This window comes from Maniola hyperantus, chromosome 9, assembly GCF_902806685.2.
Source record: "Maniola hyperantus chromosome 9, iAphHyp1.2, whole genome shotgun sequence".
Taxonomy (NCBI): domain Eukaryota; kingdom Metazoa; phylum Arthropoda; class Insecta; order Lepidoptera; family Nymphalidae; genus Maniola; species Maniola hyperantus.
The window spans coordinates 11,318,545-11,340,405 of record NC_048544.1 but is presented as its reverse complement, the minus strand read 5'-3'; the positions used below and the strand labels follow the sequence as shown (position 1 = coordinate 11,340,405).

At 39.6% G+C, this 21,861-nt stretch overlaps 2 protein-coding genes across 3 annotated transcripts; both read left to right on the top strand.

The window, feature by feature from the left end:
* The first annotated feature begins 609 nt into the window (after positions 1 to 609).
* LOC117985529 (fatty acid-binding protein-like) lies at positions 610 to 14,946 on the top strand. Of its 2 annotated transcripts, XM_069501063.1 has the most exons (5): positions 610 to 797; positions 874 to 958; positions 12,195 to 12,364; positions 13,741 to 13,851; positions 14,249 to 14,946. In XM_069501063.1, the coding sequence occupies exons 2-5, from the start codon at positions 886 to 888 to the stop codon at positions 14,306 to 14,308; spliced, it is 414 nt and encodes a 137-aa protein (XP_069357164.1). In that variant the 5' UTR covers positions 610 to 797; positions 874 to 885; the 3' UTR covers positions 14,309 to 14,946. The 2 variants fall into 2 exon arrangements, with proteins under 2 accessions (XP_069357164.1, XP_034828169.1); XM_034972278.2 differs by having other exon boundaries at positions 611 to 958.
* Positions 14,947 to 15,094: 148 nt separating this feature from the next.
* LOC117985095 (fatty acid-binding protein 2-like) lies at positions 15,095 to 21,806 on the top strand. The gene is made up of 4 exons (XM_034971773.2): positions 15,095 to 18,531; positions 20,507 to 20,673; positions 20,825 to 20,935; positions 21,357 to 21,806. Exons 1-4 carry the CDS (start codon positions 18,462 to 18,464, stop codon positions 21,411 to 21,413), a joined length of 405 nt encoding a protein of 134 aa, XP_034827664.1. The 5' UTR covers positions 15,095 to 18,461; the 3' UTR covers positions 21,414 to 21,806.
* Positions 21,807 to 21,861: the final 55 nt, after the last annotated feature.

Below are 21,861 nucleotides of genomic sequence, written 5' to 3'. Positions count from 1 at the left end.
GCCGTGCCACGCACGAGGCGCGGACGAGAACATTCTATATGAAGCAGTTCATGCTTCACCGCATGTCGTCCGTGCACGGACACAGCACGGTGAAGCGTAAACTGCTTCATATATATAACGTTCGTGATGTTTTGAACCCGTGCCTCGTCCGCGCCTCGTACGAGGCACGGCGCGTGCCCGCCACGTTTTGGCATAAATCATCCCTTAGGCTGTTTTACGCCGAAGCGATAATAGGGCATGCTACCAATTGAAATATTAATTTATGCATTTATTTTATGACCATGCTGTCGAATTAGAATATTACGGTAGGTAAGACAGTCTGCCGACAATTTCTTCATCATCATCATGATAAACCCATCGCTGGTCCACTACTGAGCACTCTCAAAATGGCCAAAAGACTATGGCCATAGCCTGCCATGCTGGTCCAGTACGGATTGGCAGACTTCACACTTTGAAAACATTATGAAGAGCTTCTCAGGCATGCAAGTTTCCTCAAAAAACGTAAATTTTTGCTATATTTTAAATCCATGCAGCCCTATGGCATGGCACAATTTCGCGCTCTGGCGTAAATATTCGAGCGGTTCTAGGTAGGTACGTCCTTAATGTGCGATCAACATGAAATGCAAATTTCGTACACTATTATAGCTCTTTGTTATTGACCGTGTTGACCATAAATAAAATTTAAAAATATCTCTGTCATTATAACAGCACGCGTTCTCTTGGAACAGAGTTTGGATTTTATCGATTTCTTTTCTTTAATTTATATACAGATCCTTTAATAAATTATTATTATACTCGTAGGTTTGGTTTGCGTTGTTTCTATTTAGTTAGGTATATCGTGACCGGTCGCTTAGTGTTACTGACGTGTTTCAGTGTATCGGCACGATGGAAAAATATCTCGGAAAAAAATATAAGTTAAAAACTTCGGAGAACTTTGAGGAGTACCTCAAATTTATTGGTGAGTTTATTCCTAGTTTTTAATATATTGTAGATTGTTTTTAATATACTTAATAATAGTTCAGACGCACTTAAAATTTTATAAATCCGAGGGCAACAAATGACCTTTATAAAATTTCGTTTTCTTTTGGTAACAATTGAATTGTTGGAATTGCAAAACTAATATACTTACCTACTTAGTAAACTTTTGGTAATAAATAATAATTAATAACAAGTAGGTACCTAGTTGTTAGGTAATGCTTGCAGTAAAACTTTTTCGATTATTATTGAAATTTTATTTAGTCCTGAATACAGTAGGTACCTAGGTCCAGTTTAGTAATTTTGGTGGTGTTTTTTCTCAGTGCGATTAGGGGAGAGTTATGAGTATAAGTTTTGCAGTACGTCTATTTATGTGGGTCTATCAGGTAGGTACCCTCATACTCATTGCCAAGTTAGGCACTTCTTAGATTTTCATAAATTAGGGCTCGGCTCGGTGATCTCTCGGTGATGGTGAAGTGATTAAATATCAATTGCTTTAACGGTGAAGGAAAATATCGTGAGGAAGCCTGCATGTCTGCATGCAGGCATGCACCTCTCCTCACGAGAGCTCCATAATATTCTCAGAGCTGTTTGAAGTCGCACTTGGCTGAGAGGAGACTCGTGCTCTGTAGTGAGCCGGCGATGGGTTGATCACGATGATAATGATGATGATGTCTCGGTGAATTTGTCGTAGCGTGCCAAATATTATAAGCTATTCAATTATGAATTATTATAATACTTAGTTGGCCTAAGAGAGCCGAAGGAAAAGTCCTATGCATCAGATAGGCAGGTAGGTAAATGGTATATTTAGCTTGTGAGAACTATAATTGTCAATCATAGACCTAACCGATCATCTCTAAAATTATTGTACAACTAGCTTATGCGACTTCATCCGCGTGGACTACACAAATTTCAATCCCTGATTATACCTAATAGCTAGGTACCTGCATGCCATTTTTATCGCTGGGAAATTCGTTTACGCGTTTTTAATTATAAATTTTGCCTGTATGTAAAAATATGATGTCACTTCCTGTTATGATTGTCTTATTTTATAAGATCCATAATTGTTGATACCGAACTGCAAACTTTGATGTAGGAAATAAAAGTGCATGGTCGAAGGTCGACAAGCTTTATCCATCCGTTTCCTGACTCGAGTCGAACGCCATGACTGATAGATTCTATCTACTTACTTATATTATATATTTTTTGTTAAGTTATCAAATACATCATGACATCATTATAGTTGACACATTTTTTTGCTCATAGAAACCTTCAACTTGATAAGACAATGCTTAAAAAATCACCACCGAAAGTGGTACCATATTATCTTTGCATGTGGGCAAAATTGGTCAATTTTAGAGGTGTTGTCGGTTAGTTCTATCCCAATAAAAACGTAAAAAAATTCATGTGCCTTATCCAAAGGACTTTTGATCTCCTGGCTCTTGGACCATAATCACGTAAATAGCTAGTATGAAAAGATCGCTGCGGGTATGCAGTATGATACTGCAACTATTTTAATATCGAGGCACACGGAGTTCGCCAGGCCAAGTTCCGCCCTAGCATGCAGTGTGCTTATCATAACATAATATGATTATGGACAGTAAGATCCGTCTTACTGACATGGTATATGTCATAGGTATATAAGTATTACTATCGTAACAATCTCCCTGTATACCTTATTGGGTTATGAGTTCTGTAATGTCCTAACAGTGTCCTAATATCAATAATATGATCGTCCAAGTATTTTAGCACTGGTATACTAATTATTGAATAAGATAAGCAAGTGAGTAGATATATTTATCTAAGTACTTCGCGAATAAACACTAATTTGATTAGATCTTCAAAAGTCAGATAGAGTTATTAAAATGTCGTCACTGTCTCACCCAAAATAGTCATTAATATGTCGGAGAACAGGAGGATGGCTGATAATTATTATTCATCTTTAGCCGACATCAGAAGGTACTAATTAATAGGTAGGTACTTTAATCCATGTTCTTTACAAATAGTTCTCAGTAACGTATCGCACATGGAAACCATCAACGTAACACAACCAGATCACCCTAACCTAACCCTACCTATGGTCGCCTCCAACCACCCCTCACAGCGACCCCTCACCTCACTCTAAACTAGCTAACCTAAGCTAAACACTACATCGTGTGATTAGGGCGCAATTGCTATTGCAACCTCTCAATCAAGTCACGACCTACTCCGTTATCTAATCATCTCAAGGTAATCAATCACAACTTCATGAACGCTCTTAAAAGGATCATTGCATCGACTCTCTTACGATCTAAACCAGATCTTATAATTGACTTCTCATTACTAATTCAGAATATCGCAATAGCTCTACCTTCTCCACTCTGTGCACATCTGCATACAGAACACCATAGCATCGTGCGCCACACGCGCCACGACTACTATATCCACCCAAATAAGCGATCACAACAGAAACCAGGTAGAATGTAAGCTATTCGATCTCATGGGCAACTCATTGTCTAATCCATTTCAACATTACACGAGAGTCATCAATGATTCTTTACCAACCGGGTTATACGATTCTAAAGCGGGTACCTACTATCAAAGTTAACTTCAAGTTACTATCACACTAAGCTATCACTTCAAACTAATCATTATCTCAACTGCCGGTATATCTCCAATTACACTCTAAATCACTAGCGTCTGCAGAAATAACCTTAACGGATGTCCTTATAATAATCTATCCACTGAGCCAAACGTTAACTCACGAATTACTCTAATATTCACCAATAATTAGTATTCCATATTCGTCAAACAACTACGCGAACATTATTAATAGTGCTTTGCAGACAAAGTCACCGGATGGCACTAGATGTTACGATTTAACACAATGTACATTAGCATCGAACAATTACTGTTCTAACTATATCACAATCACCGAATTAAATATCACGATTAAGAAACTACCTACCTATCTCAAAGAATAATAATTAGCTAAGCTATAATCTGATACTTAATTAATTTAACGCGAGAGAAAATTGTGAACGACAACAAAATTCGTGCGTGTCAAAGTCCAACTCTGACAACTAAACTAAAGATGGCTACCTTCCGTAGAGTAAAACTCATACGTTTCTTTTCACGGAGTCTATAGACAGTAAGAACTCTTTCAATATCGACCCTCCAATACGGCCATTCTGACATGCGACCGTCCTCGGGCGCTAGTATGTATCAAGCACAAACATTTTATAAACGTCAGAACATCCGCTCGTTCATCCTGACAATCAGCACAAGCACACAAACCACATATTCTAAAGCATGCATATCACAACCATTACAAATAAAACAAGCATGACACAACCAAAGCATAGCCCAACTTTATCCATAGTAGCAACTTCTAAAACACACTGCACCATTTGCCATAATAGACTCACCGCTCATAATTATGTCTCATAAAACCCGAACTCCAGCAATACCCCGCTACTGATCCTATCACCTGTTCCAAACACCCACCACACTATACACCAAGCTAACTCCCCTCAGCTGAAACGGCCACGCCGCCGTCCATCCATCATCGGAACAGCCACCTCGCCGTTTATCATCTAAATGGCCACCTCGCCTTTTAGACAACTCCCTTTTTTTCAAAACAGCCACCTCGCCGTTTATTATCTAAATGGCCACCTCGCCTTTTAGACAACTCCCTTTTTTTTCAAAACAGCCACTTCGCCGTTTATTATCTAAATGGCCACCTCGCCGTTTAGACAACCCATTTTTATAAATCAAATATTCTTTAACGTCGCAATAGCACTTTTCCAAAAGCAATTCACTAAGCTCTTCCTTATACACATCCAAACTCATCCTTTTGAGGTCAATCGGCAGCTTATTGTTCATTTTTTTTTACAGCCATAGCGCAAACGCTTTTCATGCATGTACCACTGTGACATTCTGAAATGCATAGCTCGTTCGTGCATCCAACCGACCCACTCATCCTTACCTCATAATCTCGTTGGAAATATTTTTGACATCTCCTAATAAATACGCCCATATCCTCTATGCATCACAGTGGAAGGAACCCCATTTTTTTTATAACGGCATACAGCAATCGAACAGACCCATAACACAGACAGTCCTTATGCACTTCCTTTGAAGTCGAAATGCCCTTTTAGCATCAACGTAATTACCCTACAATGTCAATCCATACGACAACACGGATGATACACATCCGTGGGATGCACCCAAAGCCGCATTCAATTATATCATCTGCACCAGACGTCCCCACGCATACACAAATTCGTCCAATTCAGCACACACACCTAATGTGCACCCTCAAATTAGAGTTCCTGTCGCAAATTATTCCCAAAAACTTTAACTCATCAACCCTCTCCATCGTCGCATGATCATGAACTGCATCATTTTAGTTTTATTTAAGCGCACTTCCAAGTCATTATTACTAATTCAATTAATTATCCTCCAAAGCGCCGTTCAATTCCCATTTGTACATTCCTTCAACATTATTCTATCATCTGCAAACAATACACAACGAACAGTGGTCGCTATCGTAATGTCACCAATACAAGTTACAAAAAAAAAACGAATATTCCGGCGAATTTAAAAACCTCCTCCGTTTTTGAAGTCAGTTCAAACGGAAGGATTCTAATACACCACACATACCATACAGTCTGAGGTACCCCCCGCTTATCACATTCCAGTGGAGATCCGTACACCCTTTGGTATTATTTTTCATTCTAGCAATCCCAGCGCACATTTTCGGTCCATTCAAATACGACTCTATCCATTCATAAGCTCTTCTTTCAACACCATATCCATCTAATTTATCCAATAATATTTTATCATTCACAAAGTCAAAAGCCTTAGTCACATCCTGAAAAATAATAGCAATACCCTGTCATTCAGGCTATCATTATCTATTCCACTTAAACAGAAACAATCCTCAACAGTGGAGCTGTCATTGCAAAAACCAAATCGTTCATCCACGAGCACACCATTGGCATCGAATTTTTTTTTGAGACGTTTCACCATTACCTTTCCAATCATTCCCGCTAATATTGGCACCAATGTTATAGTACGGTGCCACATCAATCGCCTTTTTTTTGAACACGGGCTACAGGAATGGTAACTATAGAAATTTTTAAGTTGCCTAGCAACCCCTAAAACCCCTTATTCAAACGACTGATTCACTATGTCTGCAAATACACTGCATAGGCGAATAGCGCACTCCTCTACAGAGCCAGTCCTCATCTCATCTTAGCCCAGCTTCAGTGTCACTCGGTGACTCTATTATACCAAAAATCCCTTCAGTCAACCATACCGTTTTATTATTACAATTATCCATTTTCACCTTCTTAAAGGGTAAACACAGCACATAGAAAAGTTATACAACATCATGAAAGGAATCAAATGCCTCGCCGACGCTTTCCGAATATTCGAAAATGTAAGGGACAAGATAAATTTCATGAATAAAATTATTTCGTATTATCCCCGTTGTAGTCCCTCCCATATTAAGACCATGCAGACCTATATCGCACTTTTTTTTCAACCCTTACTGCCAATGCCCAAGTAGCATCATGATCTGAGAATGCTAGATAGTCAATCTCAGCAGCTGAAAACATCAGACCACTAGCTATTAAATTAGATGACAACCGTGCTGGGACATCACACTCCCAATGCTATAACCATTTAGTAAGGAAACCAAGTAGTTTGGAACCCTCGTAGCCTTAGCTCCAAGCTTACGCAATTCACCATCACCACCATACCACATAACTCCAACAACTGACAGTCAAAATTGTAAATTAACTAAACTTAACTATTTTGAATAAATGATTCGAGTTTTGAGTTTAACTCCATTAAATCACGGCCATTTTCACCACTCCTTAGCGCATCTCTACACAAAATAATCCTTCTTTCTTTCTCTTTTTATTCAAAACACACAAAAGTAAATCAAGCTTTTCAAGAAAGACCACGTGTGGGTATTAAAATTGAAAACATGTCTTGCACAAATAAATAAATAAAAAAAAAAAAATCTTGTAACTTTTTTTTTTTTTTTAACAAAGCTAGTGTTGCAATGATTTTCGAAAATGTGGGCATAAATCGTGTATCCCACTTCTGATGTCGGAGAACAGGAGGATGGCTGATAATTATTATTCATCTTTAGCCGACATCAGAAGGTACTAATTAATAGGTAGGTACTTTAATCCATGTTCTTTACAAATAGTTCTCAGTAACGTATCGCACATGGAAACCATCAACGTAACACAACCAGATCACCCTAACCTAACCCTACCTATGGTCGCCTCCAACCACCCCTCACAGCGACCCCTCACCTCACTCTAAACTAGCTAACCTAAGCTAAACACTACATCGTGTGATTAGGGCGCAATTGCTATTGCAACCTCTCAATCAAGTCACGACCTACTCCGTTATCTAATCATCTCAAGGTAATCAATCACAACTTCATGAACGCTCTTAAAAGGATCATTGCATCGACTCTCTTACGATCTAAACCAGATCTTATAATTGACTTCTCATTACTAATTCAGAATATCGCAATAGCTCTACCTTCTCCACTCTGTGCACATCTGCATACAGAACACCATAGCATCGTGCGCCACACGCGCCACGACTACTATATCCACCCAAATAAGCGATCACAACAGAAACCAGGTAGAATGTAAGCTATTCGATCTCATGGGCAACTCATTGTCTAATCCATTTCAACATTACACGAGAGTCATCAATGATTCTTTACCAACCGGGTTATACGATTCTAAAGCGGGTACCTACTATCAAAGTTAACTTCAAGTTACTATCACACTAAGCTATCACTTCAAACTAATCATTATCTCAACTGCCGGTATATCTCCAATTACACTCTAAATCACTAGCGTCTGCAGAAATAACCTTAACGGATGTCCTTATAATAATCTATCCACTGAGCCAAACGTTAACTCACGAATTACTCTAATATTCACCAATAATTAGTATTCCATATTCGTCAAACAACTACGCGAACATTATTAATAGTGCTTTGCAGACAAAGTCACCGGATGGCACTAGATGTTACGATTTAACACAATGTACATTAGCATCGAACAATTACTGTTCTAACTATATCACAATCACCGAATTAAATATCACGATTAAGAAACTACCTACCTATCTCAAAGAATAATAATTAGCTAAGCTATAATCTGATACTTAATTAATTTAACGCGAGAGAAAATTGTGAACGACAACAAAATTCGTGCGTGTCAAAGTCCAACTCTGACAACTAAACTAAAGATGGCTACCTTCCGTAGAGTAAAACTCATACGTTTCTTTTCACGGAGTCTATAGACAGTAAGAACTCTTTCAATATCGACCCTCCAATAAATATATTATTAATAGACTAAATGCCATGACCAGAGAAAATACCTTATTTTAAGGACTATAGTCTCAACCGATGTATACATCGATATAATGCATTGTCAACGGTTGGAAAAAGGTCTCTTTAGGGACTTCCATATATGCAGGGTTCTGTAAGTAGTGTCCTAGTCTAGCGTCTTTGCCGAGACGAGGTGCCCGATTTCTAACGTACGGACTAACCAGTCCAACCAACCCACCCATCCCAACGTCATCCTAGGTCACCGAGTAGAAATAAGCCGTGGTCTGAGCCTCACAGGAGGCGCCCTTAGGAGAACGTTGCCCCCCTAATCTCTCCAATCATTTCTCCGAACCCTAGGGCTCACCCCCAGGTGAAGCTTAACGTTCGCCACCCCACTCGGTGACGCTGTAGCGGCCAGAGTAGGTCCTACGCAGTATACTCAATCCGAAAAAAAGTGCAGGTACCCAAAGATATTAAACTACAATAAAATTAAACTCTTTGCCTGGACGGCTTGTTTCCGACGCCTCGTCTGTCTGTTATCATCATCATCATCATCATCAACCAATAGACTTGACTTCCACACGCCACGGTCTTGCGCCGCCTGGATCCAGCGGCTCCCTGCAACTCGTCTGATGTCGTCCGTCCACCTAGTGGGGGGTCTTCCAACGCTGCGCTGTCTGTTATGGGAGCTCTCAATGCTCCCAATGTTGCTTGTCTTTTAGTGTGGAACTGCAGTTCTAGCACCTAGGTAGATATCAACGTCAATTCATCTTCCTAGCCAACCCGCGAAACATCCTTTTAGCTTCGCAGTAAGTTGAGCTAGGAGTTTTTAATACTATGAGGACTTGTGGATGATGGACACAGGGCGGTCCGTCGCTGACAGTATGGTCCTCGAGTTGGTAGGTGCAGCTGTGGTTCCGGCATGTCTCTAACGGTGTTTGGGAGCGGTGGGTTTGCTACAGCGGACACCAGCTGGCGGAGTAACGAGGAGTTTCCGGTCCCTTGTGCTCCGTCGTCAGGCGGTGGGATGGAACTTCGTGAGGGTTTTAGTCGGTAGGAGTCCAACATAACCACTGTGCTCCCTCGTAGCCGGTGGTATCCATGACAGATTTTCCTCAAGGAAAAAAATATGTTTTTAATATGTGACCTAAAGATAGTTATCATAGCTTCTATTATGAACTTACCTAGTAAATAGATATCTACACATAGATACGTATTTATAAAGTTTTGTAATTTGGACTAGGCAATTACTCAATTCAAGGCAAATAGTAGAACGTATGGTCTTTCGTTTTATTAATATAATAAAATAAAATAAAATATATAAAATGCGTGCTAATTAATGCCCGACGTGCCTTTTGTTTGAACTACTCGCGCGCCACCTATCGTACGTTGGTTCATAGAAAACTTCACGCAATTGACAAGAAAAAGTGTGCAAAGTTTCATCTCAATCGGACGATACGCAAACATACAGGTATATGTAACAAAAAGAATATAGAAAACACTTGCTGATGCCCGCGACTTCGTCCCTGTGGGTTTAGGTTTTTAACAATCCCGTGGGAACTCTTTGCTTTTCCGAGATGAAAAGTAGCCTATGTCACTCTGCAGGTCTTTGACTATTTTTATTATTTTATTATTATAGCCTTTTTGTTCCTTAATAATGTTTCTTACACTTATTAACACACACTTTCATTTATGTCTATAGTTTGTTATTATTTATATGTATTATTTATAATATTATGTATTAAGTTTTTTTTTTTTTTTTTTTTTTTTAATTAAGGACCTCTCTATGAGTGTAGGCCTCCTCCATTTTTTTCCACAATTTTCTGTCTATAGCTTTATTGACCCAATTTTCTCCCGCTATGCTAGCTATTTCATCTGCCCAACGTTCCAGCGGTCTGCCTCTTTTTCTTTTTCCCCGGGGGCCAGACCTTTGTCTTTGACTATACCCATGCAAAAAATCACGTCAATCCGTTGCTCCGTAGCGACGTGATTGAAGGACAAACCAACAAACCAACAAACAAACACACTTTCGCATTTATAATAAGGGTACTGATGGAAATGTTTTATTACTCACGGTGCGAACCGGTGTTGTTACGTAAACTAATTAATGCATTGTTGCCTATATCGTAATACATTCAATTACCAACATTGTTCATAGTTCGTGCGTATGATTTTCAAACATAGGTAAGATACCTACCTCAGTAGGCATCAATAACAGACAAGTATACAGACATATAGACATAAGTAGTCTACCAATCTGCACATGGCCAGCGTGGTAGACTATGGCCAAAACTCTTCTCAGTCTGAGAGGATGATGGGTTGATCATGATGATACAGACATATACAATTGTACAATGATAGTGTTATCTAAATATATAAAAGGAAAAGGTGACTGACTGACTGACTGATTGATATATCAAAGCACAGCTCAAAGTACTTGACGGATCGGGCTGAAGCATGCATATTGCAGATAGATAGCTATTATAACGATTTTTGAAAGTTCAACCCCTAAGAGGGTGTTTATGTAGTCCGCGCGGACGAAGTCGCAAGCATAAGCTAGTCAATAAATGACATAAATCCATACTGAATAAATGTGAAATTATGTCTGTCTGTGTGTCTACTAGCCTTTCACGGTTCATCCGTTCAACCGATTTTGATGAAATTTGGTACAGAGATAGCTTGCATCCCGGCTCGGGGAAGGACATAGGCTACTTTTTATCCTAAATCATAAAAATATAGGCACCATAATCATAATATTTTTATTTCATTAAAATACTTGTTTTTACTGACTTACCTAACAAGGTCTTTAGGTAAAAAATTTAAAATTACCAATGGCATTTCCTGTAGCATTTCCTTCTTCTACTTATATGTAGTAAAAATATCATTATTAAAAAGATAATTTACGTTTTTTTGGGTAATTTAATTACCTACGGTCTTTTAGCTTTACGAGTCAGGTAGGTAACAAATATTAAATTATAAATACGTTCTTACCTACCTAAAAAAATCACTCATCATCACATTAGGTACTTTGTACCTAGTCTAAACATGGTGGGTACCTACCGGGTTTACGTCTAATAATTTTGAGTTTCTTCGCCCCTCTTCGCCCGATAATCCGAATAAGTTTTGATGCATTGAAATTCTGACAATGAGGGTAGGCCTATCTATTTATGTACCAAGTTGGTATGATTCTAATGCTGTTGTTAATACGATCAGAAGGTTCTTGGCACCATAGATATCCTTGCGCTCATCGAGCCAGCAGGGATTAGTCGGGATGGTGGCAGCGTATTGACGCTGATTCCCTGAGAACGGAGACTAAACTCTATTGTGTGGACGCAATTGATACATTGGCACCCTATCGTAATACAAGGGATTTCAGAACGATAACATCAAGACCTGGTGTCGCAGCAGAAATGCCTGAAACCGTCTATCAGCGCCCGTCTCTCTCATCGAGAGCTACTTTTTTGTTCCGTTTGCCCTGTGGGGTGGAGACCCTGGGCCATGGAGTTGTTTTTAGAGATACCTAGTGTTAAAAAACCTTACGAGACAATTCACTGCGGTTAATTGCCTCATCTGGTGACAGAAGGGCTAACTTATAGGTATTTTGCGCCGCCAAGGACCAGGCTGGGTCTGCAGAGCCAAAATGTAAGCCAGTATTCTTACTGGCTCACATTTTGGCTGCATTTATATTTTCTGCAGATCCAGACCCACCAACAGAAGAAGGTGTCAAGAATGACACCGTCTTCTGTTGGTGGGTCTGGTTTGTTGCAGAACGGATGTCCGTCCACCTAGTTGAACGCCCACAGCCCAAGAAGAATACGTTTTTATCTAGGTATATCAAATATATTTTTATCATTTTCGATTACAGATGTGGGTCTGTTATCAAGGAAATTAGTCACAGCCTTGTCGCCCGTAAGTGTTCTAACGAAGAATGAAGATGGGTCGTACTCCTTGACGATGACAACTCCGATACGAAAAGTTGTCATCACCTTCAAACTTGGCGAAGAGTTTGATGAAGACAGACCAGATGGAGTCAAGGTGAGAAGATAGTAAAAAAGTATAGGTAGGTACCTAAAGTCTTGGTCAAACTTTTTCTTCTTCGGGTGGTAACCAGGAAGATACGTCTCCGACTAGCGAAGGTTGGCAATTGATATTCGTAATATTCCTGTACATTCTTCGGGATGGGACCGCGATTCCAGACCAGTCTATGGTGTTTCTTAGCAAGAGATTCTTTCTGACCCTATCCTCGTCTTTCGACAACTTTTTCCATCATATCAAACGAGTTGTAGGTAGGAGTTCGTATCTGTCTGAGCCATTTGCGCCATGAGCACGTGACCCTGATATTATACGACTGTTCACATCTCGTCATCTCAAAGTTCGTGTTTTGGTCCACCTGCGACTTTCCTGAAAGACAATCTGAGCCAGTGGCGAGCACAGTTTTGGACAGTGGCACTTGGCCGGCAGATACAAAATGGGAAAAGTCTTCTCCAACTTCTCCTTATCAATCAATCGTCTCAACCCATCGCCGGCTCACTACTGAGAACGGGTCTCCTTTCAGAATGTGAAGAGTTTAGAAAGGAATTCATGTCCACGTCACCGTCAGTCACATAGTGACATTCTGTGACCTTGCAGGCAAGAGTTGTAGAAGGAGAGGAGAGTTTTTTATTCTTAAACGTCTCAGGTACGGTAGGTTACTGGTAATGTTCCTCTAATAATACTATCTGTATGATCACCATGATGCCTGATGGTAACTGATTGGATTATAATAATACTGTCAGTGCTATATTCATCGTCGTCGTTGTAATAACTGATTTACTTTTACTTCCTGATATTATATTTTTGCAAGGATGTCTACTTGTGTTTGGGACCAATGACTTTCTGTTATTCGCTTGAAAAGTCCGTATTCCATCCACCTTGCAAGTGGATTTCTAGCAGCTCATTCAGCACCTCGAGGCCCAAGCGATTATCGATTGTTCGAGCCTTGTGCCACACCCATTGCCACTTCAGCAGTGCGGGCTGGTAACCGATTAGATAGTAATTTATTATTGTCACTGAAAATGATCACTAAGTGTTTGATGGTGAGTGGTGATAGCCTAGGCCCTAGATAGATAGACGGAGGCCTTTTTTTTTGGAGGACGGGGGTTCGATCCTAGGCACGCACCTCTAACTTTTCAGAATTATATATGCAGTTTAAGCAATCAAATATCAATTGCTTTAACGGTGAAAGAAAACATCGTGAGGAACCTGCATGCCTGAGAGTTATCCATAATGTTCTCAAAGGTGTGTGAAGTCTGTTAATTCGCACCGTAGCCTACACCTTTCTTATTCTAAGAGGGGACCCGTTCTCTGTAGTGGGCCGGCGATGATTGTTTGAATGTGTTGATTCATGATGAAGTATTTGATTTGATTTTCAGGTGAAATCAAAAATGCGCGTTGACGGCGATGCCCTAATTCAGACTCAAATAGAAGAAAATGGTAGAAAATCAACGCATGTGAGAGAATTTTCCGACAAATTACTGACCGTGGTAAGAAGGAATTTATTATTAACTAGCATCAACCTCGGCTTGGCTCGGTGAAATTATAAATCCTCTTTATTCCCTATCCCGTAGGAACTTTGAAAATTCCATGGAAACCTCTGTTCAAAAATTCAGCTTTCTAGGTCCAAGAGTTTGGGCTGGGGGTTGATAAGGGTAGGGGGAGGGGGAGGGGGAGGGGGATCTCGGCGACATCCTGGGAAAGACGTCGGTTTAAATGTAGGATTTTTACCCACTAAAAGCTAAAACTGGTTATCTTAGTTAATTTCGAAATCACAGACTACTTTAACTTTAATCATTATTTGTATAGGTAAATGTAGGTATCATATTATATAGATTAGTACTACTCAATGCCAATCATTGCAACATGTTTAACTTTCTGTTTCAGACAACTACAGCTGAAGGTTGGGATGGAAAATGTATACGGATATACGAATTAGTCAATTAACGTGTTGTAGGTACTAACTAGGTATAATAAGATGGGGAGCTGGTGGAAGAAAAATTAAATCATAAGAAGCCAGAAGTTGAAATCAGTGAAGACCTGATTAGATATCACTACACTACCCATATTATAAATGCGAAATTGTGTTTATTTGTTGGTTTGTCTTTCAATTACGTCACAACGGAGCAACAGATCAACGTGATTTTTGCATGGGTACCTATAGTTAAAGACCGTCCCGGAAAATCAAAGAGTTCCCATGGGATTTTTAAAGAGCTGAAGTCACGGGCATCAGCTAGTTAGGTATAAAAACCAGTAAAATCAACTTCTTGCATACATTTTAAATAAATAACAGGACTCGTCGCCAGACTGCTATGCTCCTTGCCACTAAAATTAACTTTGTATAAGTATGTCTACTAAATACAGGCAAACTAAATATTGACAACAGCTTTTTTTTTGAATCAGCAGCCACCTTGCCAAGATGGCAACCTTGTGTAGTTTAAAGTATTTAAATCTATGAATTACGAGATACAATAACACATAGATAGAACATACCGAAGCTCCTTAGCTATAATAACTAGTCTTATAGATTTTGTTGAATATCATTAGTTATGTTACCAGTAAAGCATATTGTTTTTAAGTACCTACCTATACTTTTTATTTTCTTCGTAAGTTGCATCCCTTACTGCAACCTTGGACTATGACCTATGAATCAAAAATACCTAAATTATTATACCTAGGCATCTTGGGCTGCATCACTTTCCAGCAGATTTGACTCTACAAACAAGCACTAGTATATAAATAAATAAATAAAATATCCTAGGTAAGTACCTACCTACTATCGTTCCTCTAAAATTCATCCATATCCATACTTCTCATACCATACTCATATTGCAAATATGCGAAAGTGTCTGTCTGTCTGTCTATCTGCTAACTTTTGCGCGGCCAATCCGTTAAGCCGATTTAAACGTTTCGTATAGGATAGCTTGCATCCAGGAAAAGGAAGGCTTCGTTTTAACATAGAAAAAGTTCCAACGGGATTAAAATAAACCCCATACTCACGCTCACAAAGTCGCGGGCATCATCTAGTTACTTTTACAAAAAATATAGTTACCTACCTTCACCAGCTCGTGTAGATACATTATGGGCATGGTTCCCAAGACACTGGTACTTAACGCTTCCGTTAGCGCCAGTTATTGGGTCATTCACATTAGGTATGACTTATGAGGTAGTTCAAAGAATAATATAGAGCCAGAGCGAGTCAGGCTAATAGCTAATTGGTAGATACTAAATCCATATTAATTATTCTTCTTAATATATAAAACTAGATGATGCCCGCGACTTCGTCCGCGTGGATTTAGGTTTTTGAAAATCCTGCGGGAACTCTTTGATTTTGCGGGATCAAAAGTAACCTATGTCCTTTCCCGGGATGCAAGATATCTCTGTACCAAATTTCATCAAAATCGGTTGGACGGATGAGCCGTGAAAAGCTAGCAGACAGACAGACAAACAGACAGACGGACAGACAGACAGACACACTTTCGCATTTATAATATTAGTATGGATGAAAAGGTAGTACTGACTGATCTATCAACGTACAGCTGAATCTACTGGATGGATTGGGTTGAAACTTGAAACGTCATAATAGCTATCTGCATGCAGATAGCTATTATGACGTAGGCACCTGCTAAGGTATTTTTGGAAATTCAACCCCTAAGGGGGTGAAATAGGGGGTTGAAATTTGTGTAGTCCACGCGGACAAAGTCACGAGCATAAGCTGGTAGGTATACAAATTCAAAGTTCTGAGCCTGACTGACTGACTGACTTTATATAAATCAACGCACAGCCTAAATCGCTGGTCCTAGATACATGAAATTTGATAGATGTGTTCTTTGTAAAGAATAAGTAGGTTATAGGTGTCCACTAAGAAGGAATTCTTCGAAATCCCACCCCTAAAAGGGTTAAATAGGAGTTGGAAGTTTATATGAAACTCCTATGTTTTTGAAGTTAAAGATATGAAAATCAGGATTTAGAAATTCTGGGATACGGTTATCTGGTTATCCTTAAGGTGAGACTGATAGTTCAGGCCTTTTGCAGTGAGAAAATTTCTAATCTCATGAGAAACCATAAATTTTACGCGGACAAAGTAGCGGGCAACTGCTACTATGTAGTATGTAATAATTGAATAGGGAGTGCTACTCGATAGTGATAAAGTGACAAGTTTAGCCATATCGGTCGTCATATTTTTAATCGGCTATGTTATCAATTTATCATTGCATGAGGCGCCGCTTTTCCTATCGAACTGCAATAAAACTTAAATTCTTCGAATTCTAAAGCTGGCGACTGACCTGTTTCATTTGAACGTAATCACGTAATAGGACGTTGTAGCCTAACAATTGTGAACATTCGTATTTAGGTGTCGTCAGTAGAGCAAGCTGAGGCTAGCCCACCACGGAAATTTTAAGATGGCGACTGATTTTTGTATATGGTAATTCGTGTATAATTATCAACAAACGTTAGTGCATCTGATAAAAAATTTACTTATGTTCATTTTTAGGGTTCCGTACCTCAAAAGGAAAAACAGAACCCTTATAGGATCACTTTGTTGTCTGTCTGTCCGTCTGTCTGTCAAGAAACCTACAGGGTACTTCCCGTTGACCTAGAATCATGAAATTTGGCAGGTAGGTACATCTTATAGCTGACATTTGGGGAAAAGTCTGAAAACCGTGAACTTAGGGTTAGATCACACAAAAAAAATTAAATTGTGGTCATGAACTAACAATTAGTATTTACAACTTTCGAAGTGAGATAACTATATCAAGTGGGGTATCATATGAAAGGCCTTCACCTGTATATTCTAAAACAGATTTTTATGCATCATAGTTTTTGAATTATCGTGCAAAATGTCGAAAAAATAAGACTGTAGTTCGGAACCCTCATTGCGCGAGCCTGACTCGCACTTGGCCGGTTTTATATTATATTGTATGTGCTCGGCTCGCTAAAGTTCATTGTAACATAATCTATTACTTACGTACTACGTATAGTAAGAGCAGCGCGTGCCAGACAGTGTTGTAGACAACACGCAGAGAAACTTAAAGCTTTTATAAAATAACGGAGGTCTGGCACGCGCTGGCTCTTAGTTCATTAGAATGATGCAGGTCAGTCTCTAGCTCTAGCAGACGCCGCGCCGCACAAAATGCATTTTGTGATGTTACCAGCTAGGCACGATTAAATTTTAGATCAGTCGCCACCTTAAAAGTCGTAAGAATTGTTTATCTTTATTTTTATTTCGTTTGATAAAAATATATTTGACTGCAATAACATGACGATGCAAAGTCAAACAAAGTTATTTACCTAAAGCTACAAATAGAGCTTATAAATTGTTTAAGATTGTAAAGTTGAAGAAGCCAAAAGATTCAAGGTTCATTGCGAGAATTTTAGCATCTCTTCTATTTTCTCTCGAATCTAAGCTTGAAATCTAAATATATAATATAAAAGGATAGACTGACTGACTAATCTATCAACTCACAGCTTAAACTACTGGACGGATCGGGCTGAAATTTGGCATGTGACGTAAGCATCCGCTAAGAAAGGATTTTTTAAAATTCAACCCCTAAGGAGTTTGAATTTTGTGTAGTCCACGCGAACGAAGTCGGAAGCATATTAAGCTAGCACAATATAGGGATGGCAGCGTGGCGCGACGGAAATGTGTTCAACACAACTTCTAGAAGTTATTATAATAACTAATAAGAAAGGCACAGGGCACTAAACAACACCAAAAGCACGTGTATTATGAGCAGCACCACAGAAGTAGCACCCCAGTCTCCACGCCTCGTCGTCGTTGCGCGATGATTTGGTATATCTACATTCCCTTGTATTGCAAATCGTGCACAACTACGCGCGCGTTTGTGAGACATGTTGATTCAACGAATTGCATTGCAAAAGATTAATGTAGCTATAGGTGCGAATTTGAACATAAATCATTACTTAAGTAACCTGTTATCATTGGATATATTGTACCGATAAGGATTTTATTAGTATTAAGTACATATATTATTTACTATAACGTCAATTTGTTGCATCGAGTCCGAGTTAATAAAAGGGGAGGATACGTAGCTTTTTCGCTTATTTCCGTTCGATACTTTGCCTCAGTAGCTTTACAATGTCGTTTCTTGGAGTAACTTACGCTCACGAAAAGGATGAGAATTTCAAGGAATTTCTGGACGCCCTGCGTGAGTAATTTTCCTTTTTTGTGCCAACTGAGTTTGTTGTGAGCTCTTCTCAGACCTGGGCGTTTGGAACCCTCGTAGCTTTAGTTTTAATTTTACGTGATTAATCACCATTATCAGAAACTAGATGATGCCCGCGACTTCGTCCGCGTGCATTTCGGTTTTTGAAAATCCCGTGGTAACTCTTTGATCTTCCGGGATAAAGCCTATGTCCTTCCCCGGGATGCAAGCTATCTGTGTACCAAATTTCATCAAAATCGATTGAACGGATGGGCCGTGAAAAGCTAGCAGACAGACAGACAGGTACACTTTCGCATTTATTAGTATATTAGTATTAGTATAATAATTAGTATATTAGTATAAGTATAATTAGTATATTAGTATTAGTATGGATAGTATGGATATGGATGAGGAGATCCGTGGGAGAACTAGAGTAGGTAACCGACATAGCTCAACGGGTTGCGAAGCTGAAGTGGCAATGGGCAAGGCACATAGTTCGTAAAACCGATAGACGTTGGGGTTCCAAGGTGCTGGAATGGCAACCTCGCACCGAAAGACGCAGTGTTAGAAGACCCCCCACTAGGTGGACGGACGACATCAGACGAGTCGCAGGGAGCCGCTGGATTCAGACGACGCAAGACCGTGGCGTGTGGAAGTCCCTACAAGAGACCTATGTCCAGCTGTGGACGTCCATCGGTTGATGATGATGATGATGGTTATGAATATACTTACGCCTTTGTTACGGTAACATGGGCATCTCAAATTTTTTTTTATTTTTTTTGTTTGTATCAATAACATCAGTACCTACCTACCCATATTATAAATGTGAGTGCGTTTGTTTGTTGGTTTGTCCTTCAATCACGTCGCAACGGAGCAACGGATCGACGTGATTTTGCATGGGTATAGTTAATGACCTGTAGAGTGACATAGGCTACTTTTTATCCCGGAAAATCAAAGAGCTCCCATGGGATTTATAAAAACCTAATTCCACGCGGACGAAGTCGCGGGCATCAGCTAGTTTACAATAAAGAGAAAAGGAGAGTATAAGTGGACAGGGAAGCACTTATCTCTATGAGAGATCTCTACCAGTGACCCTAGGCAGTGCGAGAGGTTGTAAATTATAGAGGGAGTAGGTACAATAGGTAGATCCTACCTACTTACAACAAAGAAGATTGAAAGTAAGCTAAACTATAATTGTGCTAAGCCACTTTATAGCTGTACCTAATTAAGTTTCTTTTTAAAATGGCTGTGCCACCCAGACGGACAGACGGACCGACCCATACCGTAGGTAGTACTACTTATTACATATTCTGTGCCCATACCCATTCAACATGTACATATGTATATTTTACAAAAAATACAATATTTTTTTGAGTTTCCTGATGAACTAAATAGGTATATATTTATCAATGACATGAAAGTGAAACTGATACTAGGCAACTAATGTAAAATTTATCTAATCTATTTAAGTAGGTATCTACACTTACATGAAATTGATAAGTTCAAGTAATTGATGACATTTCCATTCCAGAATCCTGAATACAGCCTGCGGCGACTCGTTTGATGTCGTCTGTCTGTTATAGCGGTCGCACAGGGCGCTGGGCGCTTGCTATAATACTTCCTCCCCTGAGCGCCAAGTACCTACCTATAAGACCACAGAGCTCATTTTTTAGGGATCCGTATCTCCCGAGATTGTAGGATCACTCCGTTGTCTGTCTGTCTAGACCGCTCAAGGGAATCAAAACCTATAGGGTACTGTACTTATCCCGTTGACCTAGAATCGTGGGCAAGTAGCTCTGTCTACACAAGTAAAGAGAAAAATCCGAAAATTGTGAATTTGTGGTTACATCAAAAAATAAAATTAAATAAGTATGTAAAGTTTATTTCCTGTGCGATGGTACGGAACCCTTCGTGTGCGAGTCTGACTCGCACTTAACCGTTTTTTATAATACCTAATTATTATTTTTTGTATTTGCAGCGATTCCTCCTGAGAAGGCAGAGGCCTTCCTCAAGTCCAAGCCTCTGGCGAAGCTAGAGAAGGATGGTGACACGTACATTTCAACCACAACTACGCCCGAAGGCGAGAAAGTCGTCAAATTCGAAAATGGTGTGGAATTCGAGGAAAAAATTACAGACAGTATGACTGTAAGTACCTATACATAATTGGAGAAAGGTATTGTAGGTAGGTAATATAGGTAGAATAAAGGTATCTATTATAGGTACCTACTTAGACAGAGAGACGCGTCGGAGGGGCTTTAATTTGTAGTGATAGTAATAATTATTTATAAAATTCCAGGCCAAGTCAACCTTCACAGTTGAGGACAATATCGTCACCCAAGTCCAGACTTTCCCCGATGGCAAATCTATAACTTACAAGAAAGAATTTACTGACGATGGACTTATTGTGGTAAGAACATTAATTTGATTGAAAGAACTGTTTACTTAACCTATTCCAATTTCATTAGAGTGAATTAACCAGAGTCTAGATAACATAGTGGTTAATGCCGGAGAGTCGTCGGCGCGGCGGGTTCGACCCTAGGCGCGTAACTCTTTACTTTTCCGAGTTAAATATGTTTTAAGCAATTGCATATTCCTAATTCTGTTATTATTTTTATCTATCCGATACTATAATAAAGCATAATAATAGTTCAGTTGTTCATCAAGTAGGTGTAGATCGCGACGAGTCGAGATAAGAGGCGGGGGGACGCCCCGCACATCACCCGCGCTATCCCACACCAGGTTAGCGCGGGGGCTGTGCGGGTGTGCGGAGCGTCCCCACCCTGATTGCCATCTCAAGCTGTATTTAATTAATACAATTTTGTTTTCAGTACGTTACGTTCAGTGATTGGGATGGAACAGCAAAGAGATACTACGTCGCTCAATAATGTAATGTGTGCTGTAGGGCGACTGTCCATTGCTGCACACGGACACGCTACGCACGTAAGCTGAAAATGTAGGCGGTATCATCCACTAGAATCCATGCAGCCCGTCTAATGGCAACGATGACAACTGAAAATCGCCGCAAGTCCCGTGCACTGCGTGCGTAGCAATGGAAGGGCGCGTTTACTTAATTAATTTTATTTGTATTTATTAAAATAAATTATAAAATACGACATAAGTTTTATTGAGTGCTAGGGATATAGGTAATAAGCGCACCGGGGCCATCGATATGTGAAAACAAAATGTATGGCCATATCAACGCACAATTCAAACTACTGGACAGATCAGGCTGAAAGGAATGCAGATAGCTATTACGACGTAGACATCCGCTAAGGATTTTTGAAAATTTAACCCCTAAATATGGGTTTGATATAATACCAATAATTATTTCGT